Here is a 24,600-nt window from a genome sequence, read left to right on the forward strand (position 1 = left end):
ACAATTGCTCAAAGTCAAATTGGACCTTTGTGCCCTGCCCTACCCTTTGCCAAAAAAACTACTAAACTATCTTCAACTAATAAAAATGTTAGTACTATATAATATCTTTTTTTAAATTCGATTTAAAATCATTTAAGTACTATTTAACTTATAAACGATGTTAGAAATAGGGAACTAAAATTTTGAGTTTGAATTTTGAAAATAAATATATCAAAAATGATTCAAATAATAATCAACTGAAAGGAAATTGATCTCACAGATTAAATTCGTTTGTCCTCTCTGAATTCTTAATTTTAATACAAAAATAATATTTTGTATTTAAATTAAGATAAGTACTTAACAAATAAGTCAATTTATTAAACTCTGGAAACTTGATGCATTATCATTCAAAAATTATTCTTCTATGTATTATGATCCAAAACTAAATTCCCCAAAACTTCCAAAATGTGCCATTAGAGCCATTTATTTTGATGTATTTTAAAACTTCGATTTTGGGTAATTGGTAATTATTGATTTTTTTAAAAATTAAAATTAAATTCACTAAAATTATGTGATAAAATAAATTATATGAATCATACTATTATATGATAATAATGATAAAAGGTAGTCTGCCCGAAGGCAGATCCATGATGTAAAGGCCACCACAAATCAATTGTTCCCTTTCCCTTCTTTGTCTACCATTAATTATTATAAGGTATTATATTATATTTGCTTTTAATTATTTAAGTAAATTTGAAATATAATTTTAAATCTGTGACAAATAATTATAACCTTGACAAATACTGTCAACAAATAAATTTATCATTCTACGAAGAGTAGATATTGAAAAATATAAACAAAACAGAAATAATGATAATTCAGATATCAAATCGACTATTTTTCACACGCAATGTTTGTATTGGCCCTAAGCCACAAATCTGACCGAAACTTTTCAATTATTTGCATACGATTTAACTATTTCGAACGACACTTAACATAATGCGCGGTAACGTGCATGAAAATCTGGCATCCCCAATCTGGAATTTTCCACATGAGTTAGCCCCAACCCTAGACAATCAAATATAAACACGAAAATTATTCCTTGGGGGAATATCGTTTGCTTTGTTTGCGCAGGAGTTTAGAATCAATCTGGTTTGCTCAACGTATTACACACTTAATTTAAGATTATCGTTCTGCGGTCGGGCGGATCAAAGATTAAATAGCCAGGAATTGATTGATATAAGTTACGATATACATTATAGTAAGTAGGTATAATATCCTTCAATAACATATTTTTCATCATTTCATTCATACGTACCAGATAAGTAGAAAATGCATATGTATTTTTATGAATTTACTGAAGGTCGATTAACAATTTTTCAGAAAATTAGTTAAGAAATTTTAGAATACGTTGAGTGTACAATTTGTATGTAGATATGGGTATTTTTTATTTATTCATACATGTATGTATGACATGTATGAAGTTTTTTGAAAGCATGCGATGTCAAAAATTGAAAACATTTTGGAATAAAGAAGCATTTCAACGAATGACTTATTTGTCTAGTTTTCCAGATAATGATGAATACATTGTATGTTATTATTTAAATAAGGAAGTGTAAATATAAATGAATGAGAAATGAAATTAAAGTAATAAATTCTGTTAACGCCTTACTCAAACCTGGTCTAATGGAATAATATTATTATATTTTATTACCTTCATACAGGATAGCAATAATAAACCCTCATCCCTTATTATACTATTTCAAATTAAAATAATCCATATTATTGTCATGTATACTATCCCTAAATATATCATCCAGCAATTAACCTACGTTTCTAAGAAACTCGGATCACCTGTACCCGGTTTAATTCCACGTACCATGGAATCACCGTGATTGGTCAAAAATGTAATGGGATGTCGCTTGAACCCACAAAAACGAACCAATTAGAAAAATCATATAAAATTGTAAAATCTTTGTAATCAGTAATAACTCTAACTTCAACTAAGTAACAAGTATTAATTCAAATTTCAACTAAGTAACATATCACCTATAAATCTTAACATCGTATTATTTCATTTAAATATAAAACAAATAAACTACTTATCATCTTTTAATCGGTCTGATATGGCCATTATCTAAATATATCTGGACCTTCGAAAATATAAACAAAGTGTAATTTTTAATAGAATTCGGCAGCATTTCGGTGGATTATGAACTTCTATACATTTTTGTAATCTATTTTGTCACAACAAATTCAGTATTATATTCCCAAGCTTAAACAATTATATGTAAAAAATGTATAAAAAACTCTTTTCCTCAATAAATATATGCACAAAGTATATTCTGTGAATAGGTTAGCCTAACAAACGTTCGGTATATTTTTCAAACGCGCGATCTTTTTTTCAAATCTTCAATAAAATTTTATATTTAAACCACTACTCACAGACAGACCAATAATATTTTAAACTATTCGGTTTGACTATCAACTCTATCACCATGTGAAGTTTTATCAAAATCCCAAAAGAGTAAAGAGTAAGCTTGAGTTTCCCTTGTAAGACGTATTTTAGTAAATAATATGTCATTAAAATTTTAATTTACTTCTGAATACTTTTAGTAAATTTTAACGGCATAAGTTGGTACAAATACACTGAACTTTATAGTTGGAATTTAATTCATCGAGCAAATATAGTATATAGATTGAAAATGGTGAAGATTGCCATAAAACATTTATGCTAGAAAACTATAGTTGAAATAATATTGATGCGATTGCGAGTCTATAAAGCATAAAAATACCAAGTACCAGGTAATTTAGTAGATATGGCATTCAAAAGCATAAGGTACAGGCCAATGGTTTCCAGTCAATCTTATTCAATTGGTAATTCTTTTATTAAAATTATTTGCAATTGCAAGAAAACAAATAATAGTGAATATCTTATTGATAAGGCATCTAATCTCAATGAAATTTTCCAAAAACATTATAGTATTGTTATACCAATATTATGATAAATATATAAAATATAAAAAAATGGTAATATATTTTATTACGAAATATCTATTTCATATAAACTGTACCAACTACTCTATACTAGTTCAGATAGAAGACTCTCCAAAATTCGCGCAGAGCCCATTGCATTTGTTTCGCTTCTCCTTTATAGGTGCGAGATCCGTTCCGCGTAGGGTTAAATTCCTCGATGATTAATTAACATCACAGACCCGCAGGCCGGCAGTCTGCTCTTATAACACGTCATCAGTCTGCCGCTGGTGCAAACTGCCCCCCGCACACAATCTCGGGAAACGTTTGCAATTTCACAGAGACGAGATATTGCTTGTACCCCCAAAAGACCCGTCCGACGGGGGACCCCGACGCCAATGCGCAAATGCTCGGCACACACGTGTGTCGATTAATTACGGCCGCCACTGTTTCTGGCGTGCACGTTTTGAGGAATTTTGACGTTTTGCGCGGGCAAAAAATGCTTGCGATATATTGTTTGCAAATTAAATTTTTTGCATGTACCAATATATTACCTGGTACGTGAAAGAGTAAATCATGGCATGTGATAGAAGAATGAATTAGTTTATCATCCCAATACTTGAAACATGTTAAAATATGTTTTTGTTAATTTATAAGTGCTATGCGAGTATTGAGAATAAATTCTTGCAATATGAAGCCGGTTGGAGATGACAATTCAAGTATTTATACAAGATACAATAAACAATACAAGCATATAAAAAAGTTTATAGAAGAAAAAATGTAACCACGAAAATGTAGTGGGCTCGCTCGTAGGTAAATAGAGACCACCAGAAATAGAGACTAGAACGACCGGACCTGAATCCGAGGTTCGATCCCGGAACGAGCAGCCTATTGTCAAGCAGTAGTGACAACATTTTTCACTTAAAAATATAGATAGCAATATGTTTTCAAGTAAAAATCGGGCAATTGTAACAATAATTCATCATACAGAGATGTTAGGTTGCCATCCTTAAAACTGGTATTTAGTCAATTCCGCACAACAGCTTATAGAACTCTTAAGTTCTGATTGATGTTAAAAACATAAAACAAAAGAAAATGTAGTGTTTATTTTATATATTAGTCTATAGAAGATATAAGTAAATAAAATAAGGACTCCTGGTTTCATATATGAGATCGAAGTAATTGGTATATATAATTAGTATTATCAAAATTTAATTTTAAATTCTATATATTGATGAAGATAATAATCTCAGTTAAAATGCATCAGTGCCATAATATTTTTGCACTATCGTGTTTTGCTGATACATAAATTCTAAATTCGAAATTTGACAGTTTGAATTACGTGTTTTGAATTTTAGTAGTTTTTGTTTTCTCCGGTATGGTTAGAAATTAATAAATTTATAGCTTTTGATGATATTATCAGATTATAAATATTGTCAATTTTTCAGATAGTTAGAAGTTTCAAATTACTGAATTTTCTTATTACTTTTAGAGATGTCGATGATGATTAATTTGATACAAGAGATATATGTGTCTTCAAATAGTGTTTTATTACCGATAAATACAATTGTTTCTTTATGTCCTTTCCGCTTTTTCTATTATGAGCATATGGCAGTTTAATTTTGTCATATGCTTTTATTTATCGTCAAATATACACATATAATTGTACAGACATATTTATATGAATATTTTACATACATATGTATATATTATAGTATACTTATAATTTTTATTTATAAATTTATATATATATATATATATATATATATATAATTTATACCACTGTGTGCAGAATACAAAAATAATTCAAACAAAGTTTGTTTTAAAAGTTTTTTCAACCTTAAAAAGAAGGAAACAATAAACGGAATTATTTTTTCCGGCAAAACGGAAAAGTCGACGGATATACAAAAAGTTTTGATTTTATTTTTGAAGTACATATTCACAAAACATAAAAAATATGTTCGGTGCATCAGCCGCATGTGAACAGCGGTTGAAAATCACATGTTTATCTATATGACGAGAGCGAATGTTGATGCAGTAGTGGACAACGAGCATACGAATTATAATATTTATAAATAATTAATTATCAAATAACATACGCAAATATATATTAACATAACATTAATATTAACATGTTTCCATATTTTGTGTAGGGTAGAGCGAGGCATAAAGCTCCGCGGATAAAAAGATTCATCAATATTATCTCAAAAACAAGTAAAGTGTGGATTTTTTCATCAATACCATTTTGAAGTAGAGAAAAAAATATGTGTAATCGGTTATCTACTTAAATCGAGCGACATCGCAATCAGGAAATAAATGGCTACATCTTCAAGTTTTTAAGGACAGTATTTTTTTCGTTGCTAGTCTTTTTTTTATGAATATAAAATATATATAAATATATATTTTTTAATACGTTATTTAATTGTTTGAACGGATGTATTGTTATTTTTAAGTTAGATTCAACAGTGTGTTTTGCCTCTAGAATGGCTCATACGTGATTGTGATAAAAAAGACCTCCTAAACCTTTGCATTGGTTATAAGAAAATAGTAAATGAAAATTAAAAATAAGTTAAAATATTAAAGATAAATTAAATTATTAATTATTCTAACGCTGATTATAGATTCTTCTAACAAAGTTTCATACAAAAGTTGCATCCAGTGCTTTACAAAAAATGTGCACATAAAATATGTATTTCAAACCGAGGTTGTATTTATCTCATTTGTAATTATTGTATTTCAAGGAGCAATGAATTTGATTGTAATAAATTCAACAGAACTACCAAAGCAAAATTTTTAAAGTAGTAAGGATTGATAATTTTTTTTAATTTTTTTTTTTTGATAAAATATCTTGTATATTATGTTTAATATATACGAGGTGTGTTCAAAAAGTACCCGGAATTACTAATAATTAAATTTCGCGGGTCTGGAGTGTCTGATTGTCAAAATTTTTTTTTTATTGTGTTGGTATACATGCCCCTAAAGTATGATGAAATTTTCAGCTATATTCACTGTTTACTTTGTCTGTGGTAGTCGCTAAGGTTCGACGTGTTTTTCTGAGCTCGGCGATTTTTACAATGGAAGAATTGAAAAGTCAAAGAATTTGTATTAAATTTTGCGTAAAAAATGAAATAAAGTGTTGCAAAGTGCAAAAATTCACCAGATATGGCTCCGTGTAACTTTTTCCTATTCCCAAAGTTGAAGAGACCCATGAAAGGACGGCGGTTTTCCTCGATTGAAGAAAATCGCTGAGAGTGCTCAAGGACATATCAAAAAGTGAATATCAAGGGTGCTTCGAAAATTGGAAAAAACGCTGGCATAAGTGTATTATATCTGGGGGGGACTACTTTGAAGGGGACCACATTAATGTAGACGAATGAATAAATATTTTTTTGAAAAAACGAAAATTCCGCGTACTTTTTGAACAGACCTCGTATATATATATATATATATATATATATATATATATATATTAGATAATGATTTTTAATTGAGTTGTTCAAACTAATAATTAAACTGCATCACATCAATAATAATGTAGCTATAATTCTATAAAACCATTTTGAAATTAAAAATAAAATCGTGGATTTTTTTGCTCCAAAGATGACAAAGTTTTTAAATTTACCAAAAAAGTATATTTCTACAATGATGAATTAGCCGGGAGTTTTACTGAACATAGTCAGATAGTTTGATACGTGGTATTTCTTGTGACATAATTGGTTTTTAATTTAATCAATATAATTGCTTAAAGTTAAATTGGAACTTTAAATTCCGCCCTACCCTATATCAAATTTATTAAATTATAATCGACCATTATCAATATCTTTGAGTAAATTTTTAAAAGATTCGATTCCTATTCAACCTATTTACCGAAGATTATTTTGAAAGTCTGACGTAGCTTCAAATTCGCCATATTATGTAACATAGTTCTCTAATAACAAATACGTCACAGTTCTGATAAACGTGACAATATTAAATTAAGCAATTGAAATTATAAGTTTATAAAACAAGTAATGATTTCAGAACTATGTGCCGAGAAAATAACAGCTATCATGGAATATAAAAAAACAATTGGCAAAAGCCTGATTATAGTAATATTTAATCGAGAATCTAAAGTTGCTGGTTCTGAAAAATAATTCTACTCGCTCATACTATCTTTCCTACAAAGTGTATTTACAAATTTATAAATGTTTCATTTAACTATAACTGTTTTGCGATGATAAAAGTACAAAAAAGAAAGTTTTCATAATTAAACAAGTTTGACTGTTGAATTGATAATAATTTTCCTAGTGACGTCCAATTCTGTTGGAAACAACTGGTTCTACTTTGCATGTCCGCGGTCGGACGTTTGTGCATGTTTTTGAGATTTCGCGGTCCGTTGGCAGCGCGGAGCATTTTTATCATTCGCTTTTTATAGCGTGGAGACTGACAAGAGATGTTAATTCGTTATCTGCGATTCAATGTTTGATGTTATTTAAAATAGCGTTGCGAAAATGCGGGTAGATTTTTATAAAGATTCCATAAATGGACGAGATAAATTCATTATTAAGCCTGAATAAAAACGCATTTACATGGCCGCTTTGGGACTGCATTCTGCATTATGGTTTTATGTTTATGTTTCACTAGCAAACTCTTTAATAACAGAGAACTATCGACGTAGATGGAAGAGAAAAGCACCACTTCATCTAAGTCATCAATTTTTCTGATAAAGATTGAAATAACTTAGTTATAGTTTATAAGAAATTATTTATAAGTAAATAGTTAAGATTGTATCATTATCAATAAAATATTGTTAATACTATAACGAATGGGAAAACAACTATTGAGTTGTTTTTTCAACATGTCAAAATAGTATACAATGTCCCTTTACGGCTGACTAAATGTCTTAATTGGACAGTTGTAAATAAAATAGAAAATAAAAAAAATCCATTTGCTCCACAGATAGTATAAATAATTTTGACAATCTACTATGACTTTCACCAAGTTGAAAAATATATTTACGAATTTTCATTATATATTCATTTTGAAAAAGCAGAGTTTTCGCAGCAGTTTATTTAAAGTGTACTAGAACTTTCTAATGACCATATGCTATAAACCGCCTAGTCTTTTTATTTTATTATACACGTATAAATATTAATTATGCAATGTGTACATGATATAATATAACTATTAATATTTTTTTCATCCAATAGCAACCAGAATTTTAGGTGTTTTATGAGCTGTTTGGAATGCTGCTTATTTCTAGGTAAGGACGCTGTTAGAAAAAAAATCCATAAATTCTGAGATAAAGTTTAATTAATACTGAGATAACTAACTGAGATATAGTTTATATTAGTTTTCCAAAACTATTAGAAAGTAACGACACTGTTGTCTCTCTAATTGTGATATTGCAGCTACGCCCAGTCAAGGCAATTTTCATTTAAGATCATATTTAAGATATCTAAATCTCAGAAAAAATTTGATATCATGCTGCTTGATATCGAGTTTAACCGAGGCTGAGATCAAACAAGAAACTTAGTTTGTGCTAACCCACGTCCTTAACCGTTTACACAACGGCTGGTTTTAACTACTAATATAAACCATATTAGGCTTTTTCAGGATAAAAGTATGTTGCAAATGTGTGTGCAAATGCTGCAAATTGGCTTTTCCAACTTATTACACAAAGTGAATTAACCTCGGATAGTTGGCTTTTTTCTACAATTCTTTTAATTCATTACAATAATTTTCAACTTTCTAGAAATCCTTACAATAGATTTGCATTTAAATAGTAAGAAAAGTAATAAAATGTATGTTATCTTAAAATGCATTAAGTCATGCATAACAGTATAAAAGCATTGCAATAACGAAAAGTTAGTTATTGGAAGTTGAGCTTTAATTTTAGTCATGTAGCCAGTTCAGTAATTAATGGCAGTAAAGCAGTTCGATTATGTAGTTCAGTTAGTTATTTAAAATAAGTCAAACAGTTCAGTTTTAAATTAGTTGTGAAAAATGTAAAAGTCATATAAAGTAAATAATCATAACGAATGTTTGCCTATACTGATCAGCGGTCCACATATTAATTGGTGAAGGCTGACCTTACATTTTTTGCTAGTGTCATCGGTAGAATCTCAACATATTTTAGTGTCATCGGTGGTTCCAACATGTATTGGTGGCAGTGGGATATATAAATTATCTCTCACCCTAAATTATTTATTTATTGCTTTCTCATTAAATCCCCAAAAACTAAGGTATTTTATGCATACCATTTCAAAATAACATGCTCTACAAAAAAAATCAAATTAAATTGTCGCCTATATGACTACACCCTTTGCATAAACAGCAAAAAATATGGCAAAGACAGAAAACCCATACCAATTATCTCTATACAAATCCTAGTTGTATAGAATATTTTTTGCGGGTGCAGAAGTATAAATAGCGAGATAAATGCACAAGGTGTAGTTCAAAACTCTGTTGTAAAAATTATTCACAGAATATTTGCATGTAATTTCATAATTAACCATGTATAACCCATGTTAAATCAGAGTAATTAACTGTGAGGGTATTATATGGAATTGAAATATACGAAAATGAATGCATTACAGGGATGTGAAAAATAATTATTCAATTAATTGAATTTCTCAACTGAATAAAAAATATGGAGTTATTCGATTTAATTATGTTATAAGAATAATTAACACGTCTATTGGATATGTGATCAAGAACGCATAGAAAATTTATGTAAAAATGAAATTAAAAAAAAGTTGGGAAAAAATGCATAAAATAATTGGCAGTATCAATCAAATTACACACATATAAGGTAATGCATATAAACTAAATATGAATATTGGACACCCATAATATATGCATATTTTTGAATTTATTAAAATTTTAAACAATGAAAATTAATTAAATCAAATGACCACTCTCGTTTTGAATAATTAAAGCAACTAGTGATAAAAAATAACTTTTTTTATAAATATAATTAAATAATATAAAAAATATAATGTAATAAATTGAACAATACAAAGTTTATCAAAATCTCCAATGAAATTTATAATACACAATACGTATCCTAATCTTCATTAATCGCTAAGGTATAAAATTTGATATCCATAAAGGCACAAATCAATTTTAAAAATTTGTACAATATTTTCTTACTTTTGTGGAAACATTGCATACCAATAGTAAAAGAGTGTTTTTGTCTAACTTAAGTATGCATAATCACCTAGAAGTCCAGATTTGAATATATATACTTGATTTTTTTTATAATAGGATAATTAATTGAATAAAAACAAGAAGTTGTAACTGTAAGTACACAATCAGCGCAATATAAACTATTTCAATTCAATAAAATTAATATTTACACAAAACTCGAATTAATTTTATTTGACATAACATATCAATGATTTATTTATTTAATAATGAGCGAAATAAAGTAAAATAACTTCCCATGATAAGGCAAATTAATATAACCACATATTAAGTATTTATAATTTTTTGTGAAATAAATTAATTATCTATTATTATCGTAGAAATAATGACAAAAGTTTTAAACTATTGTGAAGGATTTGAAATTTAATTAGGGCAGTCTGTGTTTGAGATAAGTACTACTTCAATTCTAATAGCCAGCAGACGTCTGAATATAAAATAGCTCTCGAGATTTAATTTCAGAATTTAAGATTAGATTCAAATCTCCTTGCAAAGAGGGGAAAATTGTCAAAATACCAACGAGACGGCGCCATCATTTTATTGTTCATATGATAATACACACGGCGGAGTTTTAATAGGATTTGTTATGTGTAATGTGTTAATAAAACGAATTAATTCAGTTTAAACTCGTTTAAGTTTATCAACAACCCAATTTTCGAACGTATTAATATATTATGTGGCAGATAATAAACGAAAGGGTATAGAACTGTAAAGCTTACAGAAAAAAATTTAAAAAAAAATGTTATGATTTTCATACTTAAAATTTTCATACTGAACTTTATATTATGTCAGTATATTATTCGGTAAATATTAAAATTAGTATATTCAAAGAAAAAAATGATGAATGGTAGAGCGAGTGAAAAATATTTTATTTTGTTGTTATGTTTTTTTTTGGTTGTGTTTGCACTATTATTGAGTGTACGAGACCTTAGTATAATTTTTAAGTATAAGTTATTTAATAGTTTTATAAGATGTATTATTATTTTAAGTAAGATTCTGCCGCTTGTTTATATAACCTCTATAAAAGGTTAATTTTGGGTCGGGCAAAAAGAACCAACTAAGCCTTTATTCTGGCTGTTGTAAATAATTAAAATAGTAAATAATAAAAATTAATTAAAAACAAGAATAGTTATTCCAACTATGCTGATGATTTTTTCTGAAAAAATACCATATCAAAGTTATATACAGTGTTATCTCTGTAAAAATATACTGATGAAATTTATTTTTTGCATCAGTTGAATAATGTAGGTATTATTTCGTAAAATCCCTTGAAAATTAAAAATAAGATATTAGATCTGTTTGCTCCCTGGCTGTTCTATTTCACCCTGCCTATGAGGCAAAAAATACCAGGTAAAAAATGTTTGAATATCAGCAAAAACAAAATATTTTTACAATAATGAATTAACTGGGAGCTTTGTTGAACATAGTCAGATAATTTTTAGTTTGATATGTGTTATTTTTATGTAAATCATCATCATTTAATAAAACTTCAAAATATTTTTTGAAGATATTATACGGAAGATAACAGCTACGAGAAATAAAGCCTATGCAGTGGTCAGTAGATAGCCAGAAAGACACAACTATATAATCCGAATACCTTTAAATATAGAACGGATTATTTTAAATGTAAAAATATTTGTATTGATGAAATTATATATCCTGTGGGAACAAACTTTTTTATGCCGCACTACATAACCCGCAAATCTTTATGCAAACAATCAAGCACGCGCGCGCATCTCTTCAAACAAAATGTCCCCTACACTTGGAAACACAACAAAAGTAATTCTACTGTTCATTATCTTTTGATCTAATAGTCAAACATTAACGAACCAAACACTGTTTTTTAAATATTATTTGTAGATTTTATCAACGTATGTATCGATTATCATTGAATTAAAACTCTGCAATAATAAAATATAAATTGTAGCTGGTCAAATTAGTATAAAATATCTGAACGAAGAAGAAATTGGTTTTAATAGAATTTGTGTGATTGCTATCATTTAACTTTTTCGATATAGGATAGGGACTTACTATAATCGTACTCTCTAAACCAAATGATATACATCATAACACATAACACGTATCAAAGAAACCCAGTTAATTCCAAATTGTAGAATTCCATAACACGCATCAAAGAAACCCAGTTAATTCCAAATTGTAGAAATGTGTTTTTTTACTATTATTCTAAAATTTGTAAGATTTGACGAAATAGCAGCTACTATATTCAATCAATACAAAATATAAAGTTTATCGTTGTTAAAATGTTTCTAACATTGCTTGTTCTTGGGATATTTGTGCTAGAATTTTTACCCGCGGACTTTTAAGCTCCGCTCTAACCTATTTCATATTTTTATTACTTAGTAATAATTGAGAATTTTAAAATTTAGTAGAATTACTCTATTAATTATACTTTATTTAATAGTGTTGTTATTGGACTAGCTAATTTAAACTTGATTTTGATCCAGTTTGTAACCTTTAACAAATTCTTATAATTAAACCGCCTCTCACAGGCCTCTAATATTCTGAGGGGGTTAGTTTGGGCACAAAATCTGTCATCATTTTATTAGATGCAAAATCGCAACTCTTTTGTTAGACTTATGTTTTTACATATGTACTTATGAATGCTCAAGCGCTTTCTACCCGATGAAAACAAAATAAATGTTTGCCCTGTGTACTTTTACATATGATATATATGGTTATGAAATGTACATTTTATCGCATGTTTATGGCTATTATAAAATTGATATATTTACTATTTCATGAGTACTAACATAAATAAGTCGCACCCTCTATATTCTTATGTCCCAAGTCGTATTCGCTTAAAATGTTAAAAATATAAGTTTGTAATCACAAAAAAATACAATTTCATAATTATTGAGTATTTTTCTTTTTGATATAAATTACCCGATACTAAATTCATAAATAAATACTTTCGTCACAAAACGATACTATTTTATAATTATTGAGTATTTTTCTTTTTGATATAAATTACCCGATACTAAAATCATAAATGAATACTTTCGTCACGTATGATATTGCGGGTTTGGAAAGATATTTAAGCAGATTTAGTATGTATTTCATATAGAAGTGGAAAATCAAGATCAAAAATCAATTTATCATTAGTAATGTATGAAGTATAAAAATCGATCAAAATCGACAACCTAAGATGTGTTTTTTGTTTTCTATTACCCATTCGGGCCTGTCGATCTCTTTGCCGGGTGGAATATCAGCCGTGCGCCCCGACCCTTACGCCGAGCTGCGGGCGTTGCGGATAACGATGTCTGCAATTGATGGCTAAACGGAACGAGTCTGATACACCACCCTTTTTTGACTCATACTACCACCAAATTCTACATTGGCTCCCCGTACTTAAACTCTGCCCACACGAGCATACAAAGCCAAATTCATGATCATCTCGAAACTGGTAAACGTGAGCAATGAAAGAAGAAAAGTAAATATTTTATTTATGCGTACTTTAAAAAATTGAAATTATCAATGGTGATCATTGTTGTAGATGGGAAACTACTGATGTCATGATCTTGACTATTAAAAGATATTGGAAGAATTTGATAATATTGATATCCTCATTGCAAGAACTTAGAATGGCAAATACTAGTTTTCGATTCGACTCCAACCACAACCAGTTTGATATCGAGCTGTAAGACATCAGATTTGCACTTGGGATTATAGAGTCGAATTTGATCTCTAATGAGAATAGCGTTTCAGAGGTATTGCTGCATTACAATAATAAGTCAAAAAATGTTAGACAATTACGAAAGGGCAACTAGTAGACTGCTTTCCAAACTAGCCATATGCTAAAGACAACAAAACAAATAATAAGGACAAAATGTCTTCATAATAGATCGAATTCGAAAAAATATGATTAAAATAAATAAATTAAATTAAATTAAATTAATCTATAATTGTAATGAAGAATGTACTCGTAGTTATTGACAGTGATATAAATAAAAGTGATATAAATATTCATTCACTATTCACTATATCACTGTTATATTTTATATAAATATAACAGTGATATAAATATTCATTCGATATAGATTGAATATTTATAGAAAATGAGATAAATTTATTTAAATATTGAGTAAATATTGAGAGACTTCAATTTTAAATATTTAAATATATAAATATTTTTAAATGTATATCATTAAAATTTATAACCAATAATAAATAAATATGTTAATCATATTTTTCTATACGATATAAATTAATATAGTTCGACGCTTATTTAAATTCGTTATATGTCATAAAAAAAGAAATTATTACTGAATTGTGATTTATCAAATACAATGAGAAAAGCTAACAATAACATTTAAATTTTGAGAGAAAAGATTTATTTCTATAAATATGCAATTGAACTGTTAATAAATTGAAAAAAATAGTCAATAAAATATTTATTATAACAATGGGTCCTACAGTTCGTATCAACTTTTTGCAACATACTGTAACAAGTTGTTAGTTTAATCTACTAACATCTGTTAAAAATTTAATTATTTTTTGAAGATAAAAACTAGTGGTAAATCATTGTATAAAATACTCTTTGTTTTATTAACTTCCCTAGCGTAAGTTATAATAATCGTCCAAAAATCAAAAATAACATTATTTTGCATATCTCAATGTTGCAGAAGTTTCTGAACATTTTGGCATTCCTTGGAAAAAATGAATGTGTATATGTATGTATGGATACAATTTTTTGTCCACGATTTCGGGCGCATGAATCGACCAATTTGAAATATTCAAAAATCATTCGATTACTTTTGATAAGAATACGGTGTCGATTAGTTTTTTAGCAAAGACAGGTTCAGCCGATTCGGAGATACGGAGTAAAAAATGCAAAAAATGAAAATTCGATATTTGCGAGAACGGAGCATTCAAAAAACTCAAAAAATATTCAGTTCGTATTGAAGGGGAGACGTGCTGATTTGTTTTTTGCAAAACAGTTTTTTAGAGAATAAAGCATCCGATAAGAATGATTAAAAAAACATTCGATTTGTATTGACGAGGAGATGTGTTTTTTAGTTTTTTAGCAAAGGCAGTTCCAGCCGTTTCGCAGATACGAAGCAATAAGTGCAAAAATAGCAGTTATTAAAAGAATCATTTGATTAAAATAATTAAAAACAAACATTTTGCTGAGTGAGAAAAAAGATTAGTTTTTAGGAAAGACAAATTTTGTTTCTATTTCAAATTTTTAAAATTTTTTAATTTCTAAAAATAATATTTATTTATGAATTTCTCACTAGTTGTTGAATCAATATTTAAAATTAGCAAACATCGACATTAAAAAATTTTTATCTATAGTAGTAATAAAAAAAGTGTCTACTTCTTTGAATTTTTTTATACATGTATATAAAAGCTTTATCCCCAGATGATTTGCGCAAGTTTGAGCATAGTGTTTAAAAGGACAATAAAAGCGTATATATTATGCCAAGAATAAATTTGATAGACAATTTGCTTGAAACGCGTATTTTGAATAAAGTAAGTATCATATACTGAAATCGGTTCTTTATACCTTCAGTAATATTTGATAAAAGCAACAATCTTCCGAGCAGACAAGCCGAGTCAATAATAATTAGAGGAGGCGCTCGCTAACCTGACGAGAGGAGAACTTGATAGCCGCGGGAGTTTGTTTGTACTTAAAGTCGCGCCGTTAATTGAATATCAAACGCGGCGATAATTGATTTTGAAGGAACCAGGTCTGGTGCTGCTTCAGACTTTGAGATGTCTCAGATTATACGGGGCTGAGGTAAGAAATATAGCGATCATTCGATATTTATGATTGTATTACGAGAAATACAATCTTAAAACTTTTTCAAGAAATCAATATTTTTGACAAATTTAACGCTATTTGATGGTTATATCGATAAAACATCCTAAATTTTATTTATGCAATGACCTAAATGTTAATAAGTGCAAGATTATTTTATCAAAACATATTGAAGAAACCTAACCATATTTATGTCGGAAGAAGTCAATTTAATTTATATATGCTGTGTTTATTAAAAGGAGTAGAAAAATACTTTTTTTTTATTAAGTGTAATTTATAATATGATAACGATGCCAACCTTTTTATGATTTGCTCCCACGTCCCATCCAAATAGCGTTCTAAAAAGTTCATTACGATATTTGGCTTTGGTATAGTATATATTAATGTGACGAATTTATATGACAGTTATTAGAATTTAGAGACTTTTTTAATGAATACACCGTGAAAATAAATTTGATCAACCGGCTAAAGAATTATTATTGTTGGCGAACGACTTCTTTTGACTGAAGAGTACGTTTTGCTTGAAATTGTTATTAATATAAATTTATGTGATAATTTTTGAAAATTGGAACTGCTTTATGTTTGTTAATAAAAAGTTATAATACGTAAACTAAAGTAGTTAAATTTATAATTGCAACTAAAACCAATTAACGATCACATAACAAAGTAATGGCATCATTTCTTTTATTCCTCAAAATCAATACATACGATATACATTTTGAGTGAACTTAATGTGTATCTTTAGCTCTAAAAACTTTATTTTATTATTCTAAGACAATCCCATGATAAGAATTATTTCCATTTGGAGTAATAAATATTTGGAGAATTTGATTAAATTTGATTTGATTTGATTTTGTTGACAAAGTAATAGAAAAAGCAATGAAAGCAACAATATGTGAATTGATCAAGACAATCTTAAAATGCAAGAAAAATATGTAACGTATAAAAGCTTAAATACATAGAACGTATTGGCGAATGACGTATTTAATTTACGAGAACATATGTTAGTTTTCACAATAGTATTAGATACATTATGGCGAAGATAGTTTCAAATTGAAACTGCATCATTGCAAATAGCAGGTATATGCAAATTTACTTTCCATTGCCAAGCATAGATCGTTAATTTATTTATGCGTAAAAATGTATCCTCTATTTTTTCACGATTTGTAATAAAAATGTATTATTGATTAAATATTCAAAAATCAACTAACCTGAGAATCTTTGAGGCCTAGTTTTTCAGCAAGCTTTTTCCTATCTGGCTTACTAATATATTTTTGTACTTGAAATCTTCTTTCTAATCCCTTTCTCTGCAAATCTGCAATAGTAATACAAAAACACATTTAAAAAACTGCATATTAAAAGTCAGCAAAATATGAAATTGAAGCCTTATAGTTGCTGATACTGGAATGATGGTGTCATTTATAATTTCTGTAAATACTATTTATTTATTAATTACCTGAAAACACAGCTCGCCTCATCATTCCCCGTCGGGGTTTGCCTCTGGTCGAGTGAGCCCACGGAAATACTTGTTGACCTCCAGGCAATGGGAAGACTTGTGGAGGTTGAGGTCCACCTGGATGACCTAAAGAAAGAAACCAAAATGATATCAAAGACCTAAACTTACCAAAAAAATATAATGAGGAAAATTTTTTTTCATAAAAAAAATAAAAAAGTAGAAAACAAAATTTCAATTGGGGTCACCCTTTTGTTTTTAGAACTTATGTAGTGACGTATTACATTCCAATACTGGCAGATGTAGGCAAATGAAACCAATTTATGGAAATGACAATTAAAGATTTTTTTTAAATGAAAGAAAAAAATTAATAAATATAATATATAAATACAACATATTATTGCTATAATAATTATTATTAATGTATGAAGATTCAACAATTTTTTAAAGTTCAGAAAAACACGATTGCCAGCGTACAAATTTCCAACAAATCTTAATAGTTTTTAAATCTTTGATGAGAAAATAGTTCGTTCTTATTTGGGTGGTCCAATTTCTTACAATTTTAAATATTAATGCTGTGGGCAGAAGAATCAAAATACCACATCTATTTATCCTGAAGAGTGCAAATCTTCGTGTGAAATCGTACACAAAGAATAGAACTTAAGATCACAATGGGCATGTTGCGCATTTCGATTATAAAAAACTTTAATCCCTTAGGTCGATATCCTTGGAATGATCTTAAATAGTATTCTTTTGCTGACATTCACAGTAGATTTACTTCACAAGATGTTTCAATTGAAAAATTAGACACAGAATATTACTTATAAAGAACTTCTATGTAACTGTAAGGGATTAAAGTTGAGGCACATCATTGATTGTTTCATATAAATTAATATAATGGGATAAAACAACACTTATAAAATTTTTGATATTTAAATAAAATTCAATTTATTTTTTTACTTAATTTCAATACATAGCAAATGTATTGAAAATAAAATTAGTAGATTAAAATCCGGCTGGAAATAATTAAAATGAGTAAGTATTAGTAATTGTATCGTTGTTTTTCATGGTTAAATAAAATAGAATCAACATTAGCACACGACTTGTTAATTTTTACACTTTTGGATTTAGACAAAGTGAGTTTAATTTTGGACTACTAATATTTAAAATTGAACTAAAATATTTGTGACAATAGTTAAAACAAATTTTTTCTAAAAATATAATGTGAAGATGTTTTCGACAGCTACCTGCTCGATTACACCAACAAATTTCAAAAATAAATCAAAAACTCCATACCCATATCTTATACATAGTATAATGTTTATATGAGCAGAAAAATACGAATTTTCATCAAAAAATCGTTATTATAATTGTCATTACAGTTCGCATCATGATACAATGAAAATTGTTATTTCACTACTATGATACTGAAGGTGCAATGTAAACCAAAATAATATAAATGACTAAATACTTTCGGAATATGTTCCATACAGCTTTATAATTGAAAGAAATATCATCTTTTTTTACCATATGATATATACTTTGCAATTCTAACTGTGGTTTTTTACTTTTATAGCAATTCTATTTTTTATGAATACACCCGCCACACGCAAGTGCGTAAAAAATATTAGAGTGATTTTCTTCACGACGTGTGAATCCCAAAAGACGAACATTTTTATTTCTTTCAAAAAGGATTAAAGTATCTTCGTGGGCGTTCAATTGTATATAATACAAGTATATAATGTTATTGTTAAAGATATCTTGAAACCAGCTTGAGAATTTCTGATTTGGGAGGTTAATCTGTTCTGATTTTGGCAGTTAATAGAATATTGTTGAATGGTCTTTCATTTCAAATGTGACCACATTTAGCTGTCAGCGAATGGTAACAATAACGATGGATATTTGAAAACTATATTTTGATCTATATAATAAAGCCTAGGTGTCAAACTTATAAAATCATTAAAACTTGAATCTTTATATAAACTTGAACAAAAAATTGCAGTAAATGTAAACTTAAATCAATCAATTTGTTTTGAATATCCGAGAACATTTTTGCAACCTTGTTTAATGACGTATTTTATTCTAAATTATACCAAATTACCTATTAAATTTTGCATTTATTATTAGTGCTCAGTAATTAATGTAAAACGATAATGAAACTAATCAAGTAATAACTCAATATATTATAGATTTACAAACTGTCAATAATTTCGTAATATTAAACTGACTAATAATATATACATATAAAAATACCAAAAAACATTCGCAAAATTTTGAAAATAATAAAAAATTTGCTTGACTTAGCCATAATTTAATAGCAGTAATAAAAAATAATATTCATGACAATCAAACTCTATAACTAATTAATGTTCATCAAAATTTAAATATTAACGAAACTAGTGGTGCATGGCGTCGAGCCTTAAGACAAATTGCTAGAAATTCCCCTACCGAAAAATAAAATTTAAAAATGCTTAATTTTTTTTTTAATTAGGTTATTGAGAATTTTAAAATTTATGAGAAAACTTCATATTGTTTTGTATTCATTTGAAAATTTGGAATTTTTTTCAAAGCAATCACGTTGTTAGCCATTCTACTCGAAACGGCTGACCTGTCTTAGCAAAAAACTAGTCAGCATGTCTCCTTATCAATAGAAATCGTTTTATGAAAGATTCAAATTGATTGATCCGTGTTCACAAAATCATCGACAAAAACTGCATCCGCATATACATACACACATACATCTATATTTTCTCAATATATACCAAAATATTGAAAAACCTTTGAAACCAAAACATATATAAAACTTTTCATTTTCGATTTTTTTGCGATTAGATAAATTTTTCTTCACAATTCAGATTATGTAATTTTTAAATTTAGAAGGCAAATAATTTTAATAAATAAAAATAACTACTACAAAACGTTAAAATCATGACAACTAATAATTGTGATAACGTTCTTATTTAGAGAAAGCAAAAATAAAATCTTATCAATTATTTTATTTTAATAATATAAATATAATGTAAGTATAGAAGTGCAGTATTGATAATATTTTTTGAGCATCTACAAGTACTTCTCACACGCATGTTTTGTATTTATCAAATGCGGCGCTTTCACAATCAACTTCTATTTATTTCTATATAAATCAAATCCGTTCTTCAAATACAACCTATAGATGAATCAATTCAACTACTTCTCTTACCCAAGTAAGGATGTGCCCTGCACTGGGCGAGGAGCGTGTGGAGATGGTGCGCCGCCGGCCCATGCTGGTGAGGAGGCGGTGGAGGGTGATAGCCAGGCGGTCTGGAAGCCACTGGTTTAGCAATTCCATTCATCACATTTACATAGCCGCCGAGTCCGAAAAGGCCAGGAGAAGATAAATAAACGGGCTCTGGAAAAGAAATAAAATATATTAAAAATGGAGGCATTGAAATTGTATGTATTAAATCTCTCCTTCGATTAACTCAGGTTGTTAGGTTATAATTTAATCCTTGTACAACTGTATTGAACACTGATTTATTGGTATAATTTATGTAAGTTCTTGTTACGATCACTAATTTGTCACTAAGTTATAATCAAAAAAGATCTGTTTTTGATTATTTATCACATATGTTTTTAAGCGGACTTTAGTTTTAGAAGTGATAAAAATTAGTCTCCTCAAAATCTTCGCTTACCCCTCTACAAAGCTAGCAACTTTCAAGTACCTACTAACTCTCAATGCCATGAAGATTGCTGCTTCATGGCCTATATAATAAAATAAAAATACGTCCAAACAAAGGAAGCATTTTATGTAATCAAATCAATAATCATAAACTCAGCAAGTAGGTTTTGTTCGAATGTACTCAAAATAATATGAATCTGGTAGTGCATGTTATCATGCCTTAAGGCAAATTGCTGAAACTTCATGTACAGTAAAATTTGGATATTTTAAACACATAATGTGTGCATTATGAATCTTGATACGGAAGCCAAAGAAATGTGTACAAAATTTGTATTCATTATTAAAATCTCTATAAAATATCTGATACTTTATTGTTCATATGTCTAATAATCATTTTTGACTGCCAAATGCCATTTTTTAACTGTTTTTATTGGATCTCCTATACCGCCGGACCTGCCTTCCCAAAATTTTAATAAGCGTTTGAACCGTGCTTTCGGAAACATTGGAAAAAATAGTATCCGCATATACATATATACACCCACATATATACATAATTTTCTAATTGTTATGTATCTAAAATGTTCAGAAACCTTTGGAAAGTAAATTCTATTCATTGATTGTTGTATATACACATAGTTTATGATTATGAAGTTCTAACTATCTTCTTGTATATTTTTAATATAAATTATTTTTGTTTATCCTATGTTATAAACAAACAATATGTTAAAACATAGACTACACCTCTAACGTTAATAAAACAATGTCAAAAAAGATCCTAATTGAAATCTGTGGCTATTCTGGCTATATTAACATTTCGGTTAAATTTTAAATAATCTTTTCACGCTTTTCACATTATTGTATCTACTAAGTCTGCTGCTTGTAGTTTAATTCCCCCAGAAAAAGAACATGTATATACAGTATATATATATAGACATAAGTACCATATTTTATTGTATACTTAAGGCTAATAATACAATAATAAAAAACAGTCCGAAAAAAAAATTTACAAAGTAATAAGATTTAGAAGAATAATCCTAACTATCAATCTATATGTTCAAGCTTATGAATGTCTATTAAATTAAGCGTGGGATTATAAAATAAATAAGACGTTAAGTCAAAGAAAAAAGTAATTTATTAGGTAATCCAAAATAAAGAAAGTTTAGAGTTTATAAGAGCATTTGTATTTTAACCCTTTCCACTCGGAAATAATCGCGACAGTTTGACTTTAAATTTTCCAGAACTTTTTCAATAACTAGAATATGTTAAAATTAAGAAAATATTTTAAAAATGAAATAGTTTCCTCGCTCTAATGCGCCCAATTCAGATAAATTGTCTAAAAAAATCGTATTATCTTAATCACTTCAAATGAACGTTTCAATTACCAAAATTAGGCCGTTACGACTAGCATTATAGTAGCATACGAGTCCATTGTTTGTCAGTTGAATGGATAATTCATTTAGGATAATATTGACGTTGCTCGGCTTCGCTTATGTTGACGTAATATTCGATACGGATACGCGCAAACACACCCGCTGCCATAAAGCCCCGACCATATGAAATCAGCGAAATTCGTAAACAATACACTCGGCCCACAGCAGATACGATATCGCATGTGATTTTATGCAACAAGGATACTACATACTACATATGAAACAAATGCAAGCCGATGGGTCGGTTCAATGCCTATCTACAATGCTACGAATGTTATTTTACCTCTACGTAAAAAGATCACAGAGTAAAATAGTTTTCGTTGTATTGCTTCTGTTACAATTATTGATTTCACCTAAAAACCCGAAAGCTAAAAGTTATAGCTCTTCTAACATTATTATGACAATATAGAGCTCATCTGTGGATTAGTGGTTAGAGCTATGGGATTTTAATCAGAAGCCCAAGATTCGATACTCGCATCGAGCAGCCTGATGTCAAGCAGTAGTGACACTGATTCTTACTCGGAAATATAGATAGCATTACGTCTACAAGTAATACAGATAATAATAAAATTTATCACAGTGATAAGACAACTGTTTGGGCTGCCATCTATAAAACCGACGTTGTTAGTTAAGTCAATTCATCAAAATAGCTTATAGAACCCTCAAAGTTTATTTTATTTTTTGTATATTACTTTTCTTAAAATTTTTAGACCTATATAGAAAAATAAAAAATCATTCGAAACTTATAATTTAAGAATTGCATTGGCATTTACTGCATATAGGGCACAAAAGTCCAATTGAGCAGTTACACTGTGAAAACCAAACCAGTTATCTGACTATGTTCAGTAAAACTTCAGCGATTCTTCATTGTAGAAATGTGTTTCATTCAAAAATTTTGTCACCTAGTCTTTTTAACCCATAGGTGGGGTAAAATAAAACAATTAGAAGACAAACAAACTCCATTTCTTATTTTAAATTTTTTACGAAAAGGCATCTCACGAAATAATAGCTATATTATGCAAAATATAAATTTTATTGGTACATTTTTTGCAAAGATAACACTGTATATAAACTTGATCTGGTATTTTGTCGAAATATTTATCAGCAGAGTTGGAGCAATTATTTGTTTAATTCATCTCTTGTAAAATTGCTTTATATGCTTAATTTACTTTTATAATTACTGTTTTTATTGTATACACCTTTGCCAGGGTAAAGGTTTAGATGGTTCATTTTATCTCAACCACGTGTAAGCTTTTAAAGAGAGTAAATAAAAAACTGTTGAATTTAACTTAAAAAAAATAACTATATCAAGATTTTGTGAACTAAACAACCGTGCTCACAGTCAAAAAAACTAATAACGAAAGAAAATACGTTTGCTATAGATTTTCAAACATTGCCGTTTATCTCCTGATAGTGTATTCGTAAAAAATAGTTGGTTGTGCTTCTTCCCTCTACTTTCAAATATTGATGTTGAGAAAATTCTTATGTTTAATTGTTTTCAAGCCTAATAATTTTACCTAACATTTAACAATAATAAATTCATAATGTGTATAAAATTTTTAGTAATTTTTATCAAAACCCATTATATTTAGACGAGAAAATTTATTAATTCGTAATCAATTAATCAATTAATTCTGAATACAACGCAATGTATGATATAATAACTTAAGACATCAACTGTAATTACTTTCTCGTTATCCTGCGGGATAATCTTCGCCTCCTCAAAACTGTTCGCATACCTACACCAACCTAATTTTTTTATTCAATATGTTTTTCCAAGCAACTCCGCGCAGCTCATCAATTCCCTGACAGCCCACCCGGCTTTTACTACCCCTATTGGCTGAAAGTTTATCTAAGAGATCATCTCTATTAAATGCAACATAGTAACAAAAACACAGCTAACCACAGTATTATATAAGCTCGATTGGCCAATGGCAAACTCGGATAGTTCACGGTATATGACCCCAAATGAATAAGAGACCCTTTCGGATTAGATATTATATGAACGATAAAGAATGGTTTTTGAATTGTTGTTTTAATAGATTTCGTGTTAGATATTTTTTTAATGTTGATACTGAAACATTCTTTCCGAAAGCTTGATCCAGGACAATGGGTTGTGTTTGTGTTTCGGGTTTGTATT

The 24,600-nt window shown here is 28.5% G+C and overlaps 1 protein-coding gene across 1 annotated transcript in view; it reads right to left on the bottom strand.

The window, feature by feature from the left end:
- The window catches only part of LOC113375128 (homeobox protein DBX1-like), a 34,615-nt gene extending 13,911 nt beyond the window's left edge, over positions 1-20,704 (bottom strand). Inside the window, exons 1-3 of the mRNA XM_026615076.1 lie at positions 20,572-20,704; positions 17,376-17,501; positions 17,131-17,234 (exon numbers count right to left, since the gene is read on the bottom strand). Of these exons, the coding sequence (XP_026470861.1) occupies positions 17,131-17,234; positions 17,376-17,501; positions 20,572-20,704 (363 nt within the window). The remainder of the gene's footprint in view (positions 1-17,130; positions 17,235-17,375; positions 17,502-20,571) is intronic.
- Positions 20,705-24,600: the final 3,896 nt, after the last annotated feature.

This window comes from Ctenocephalides felis, unplaced genomic scaffold (assembly GCF_003426905.1).
Source record: "Ctenocephalides felis isolate EL2017-DRISC unplaced genomic scaffold, ASM342690v1 CF-g0.4_SCAFFOLD_01886, whole genome shotgun sequence".
Classification (NCBI taxonomy): Eukaryota; Metazoa; Arthropoda; class Insecta; order Siphonaptera; family Pulicidae; genus Ctenocephalides; species Ctenocephalides felis.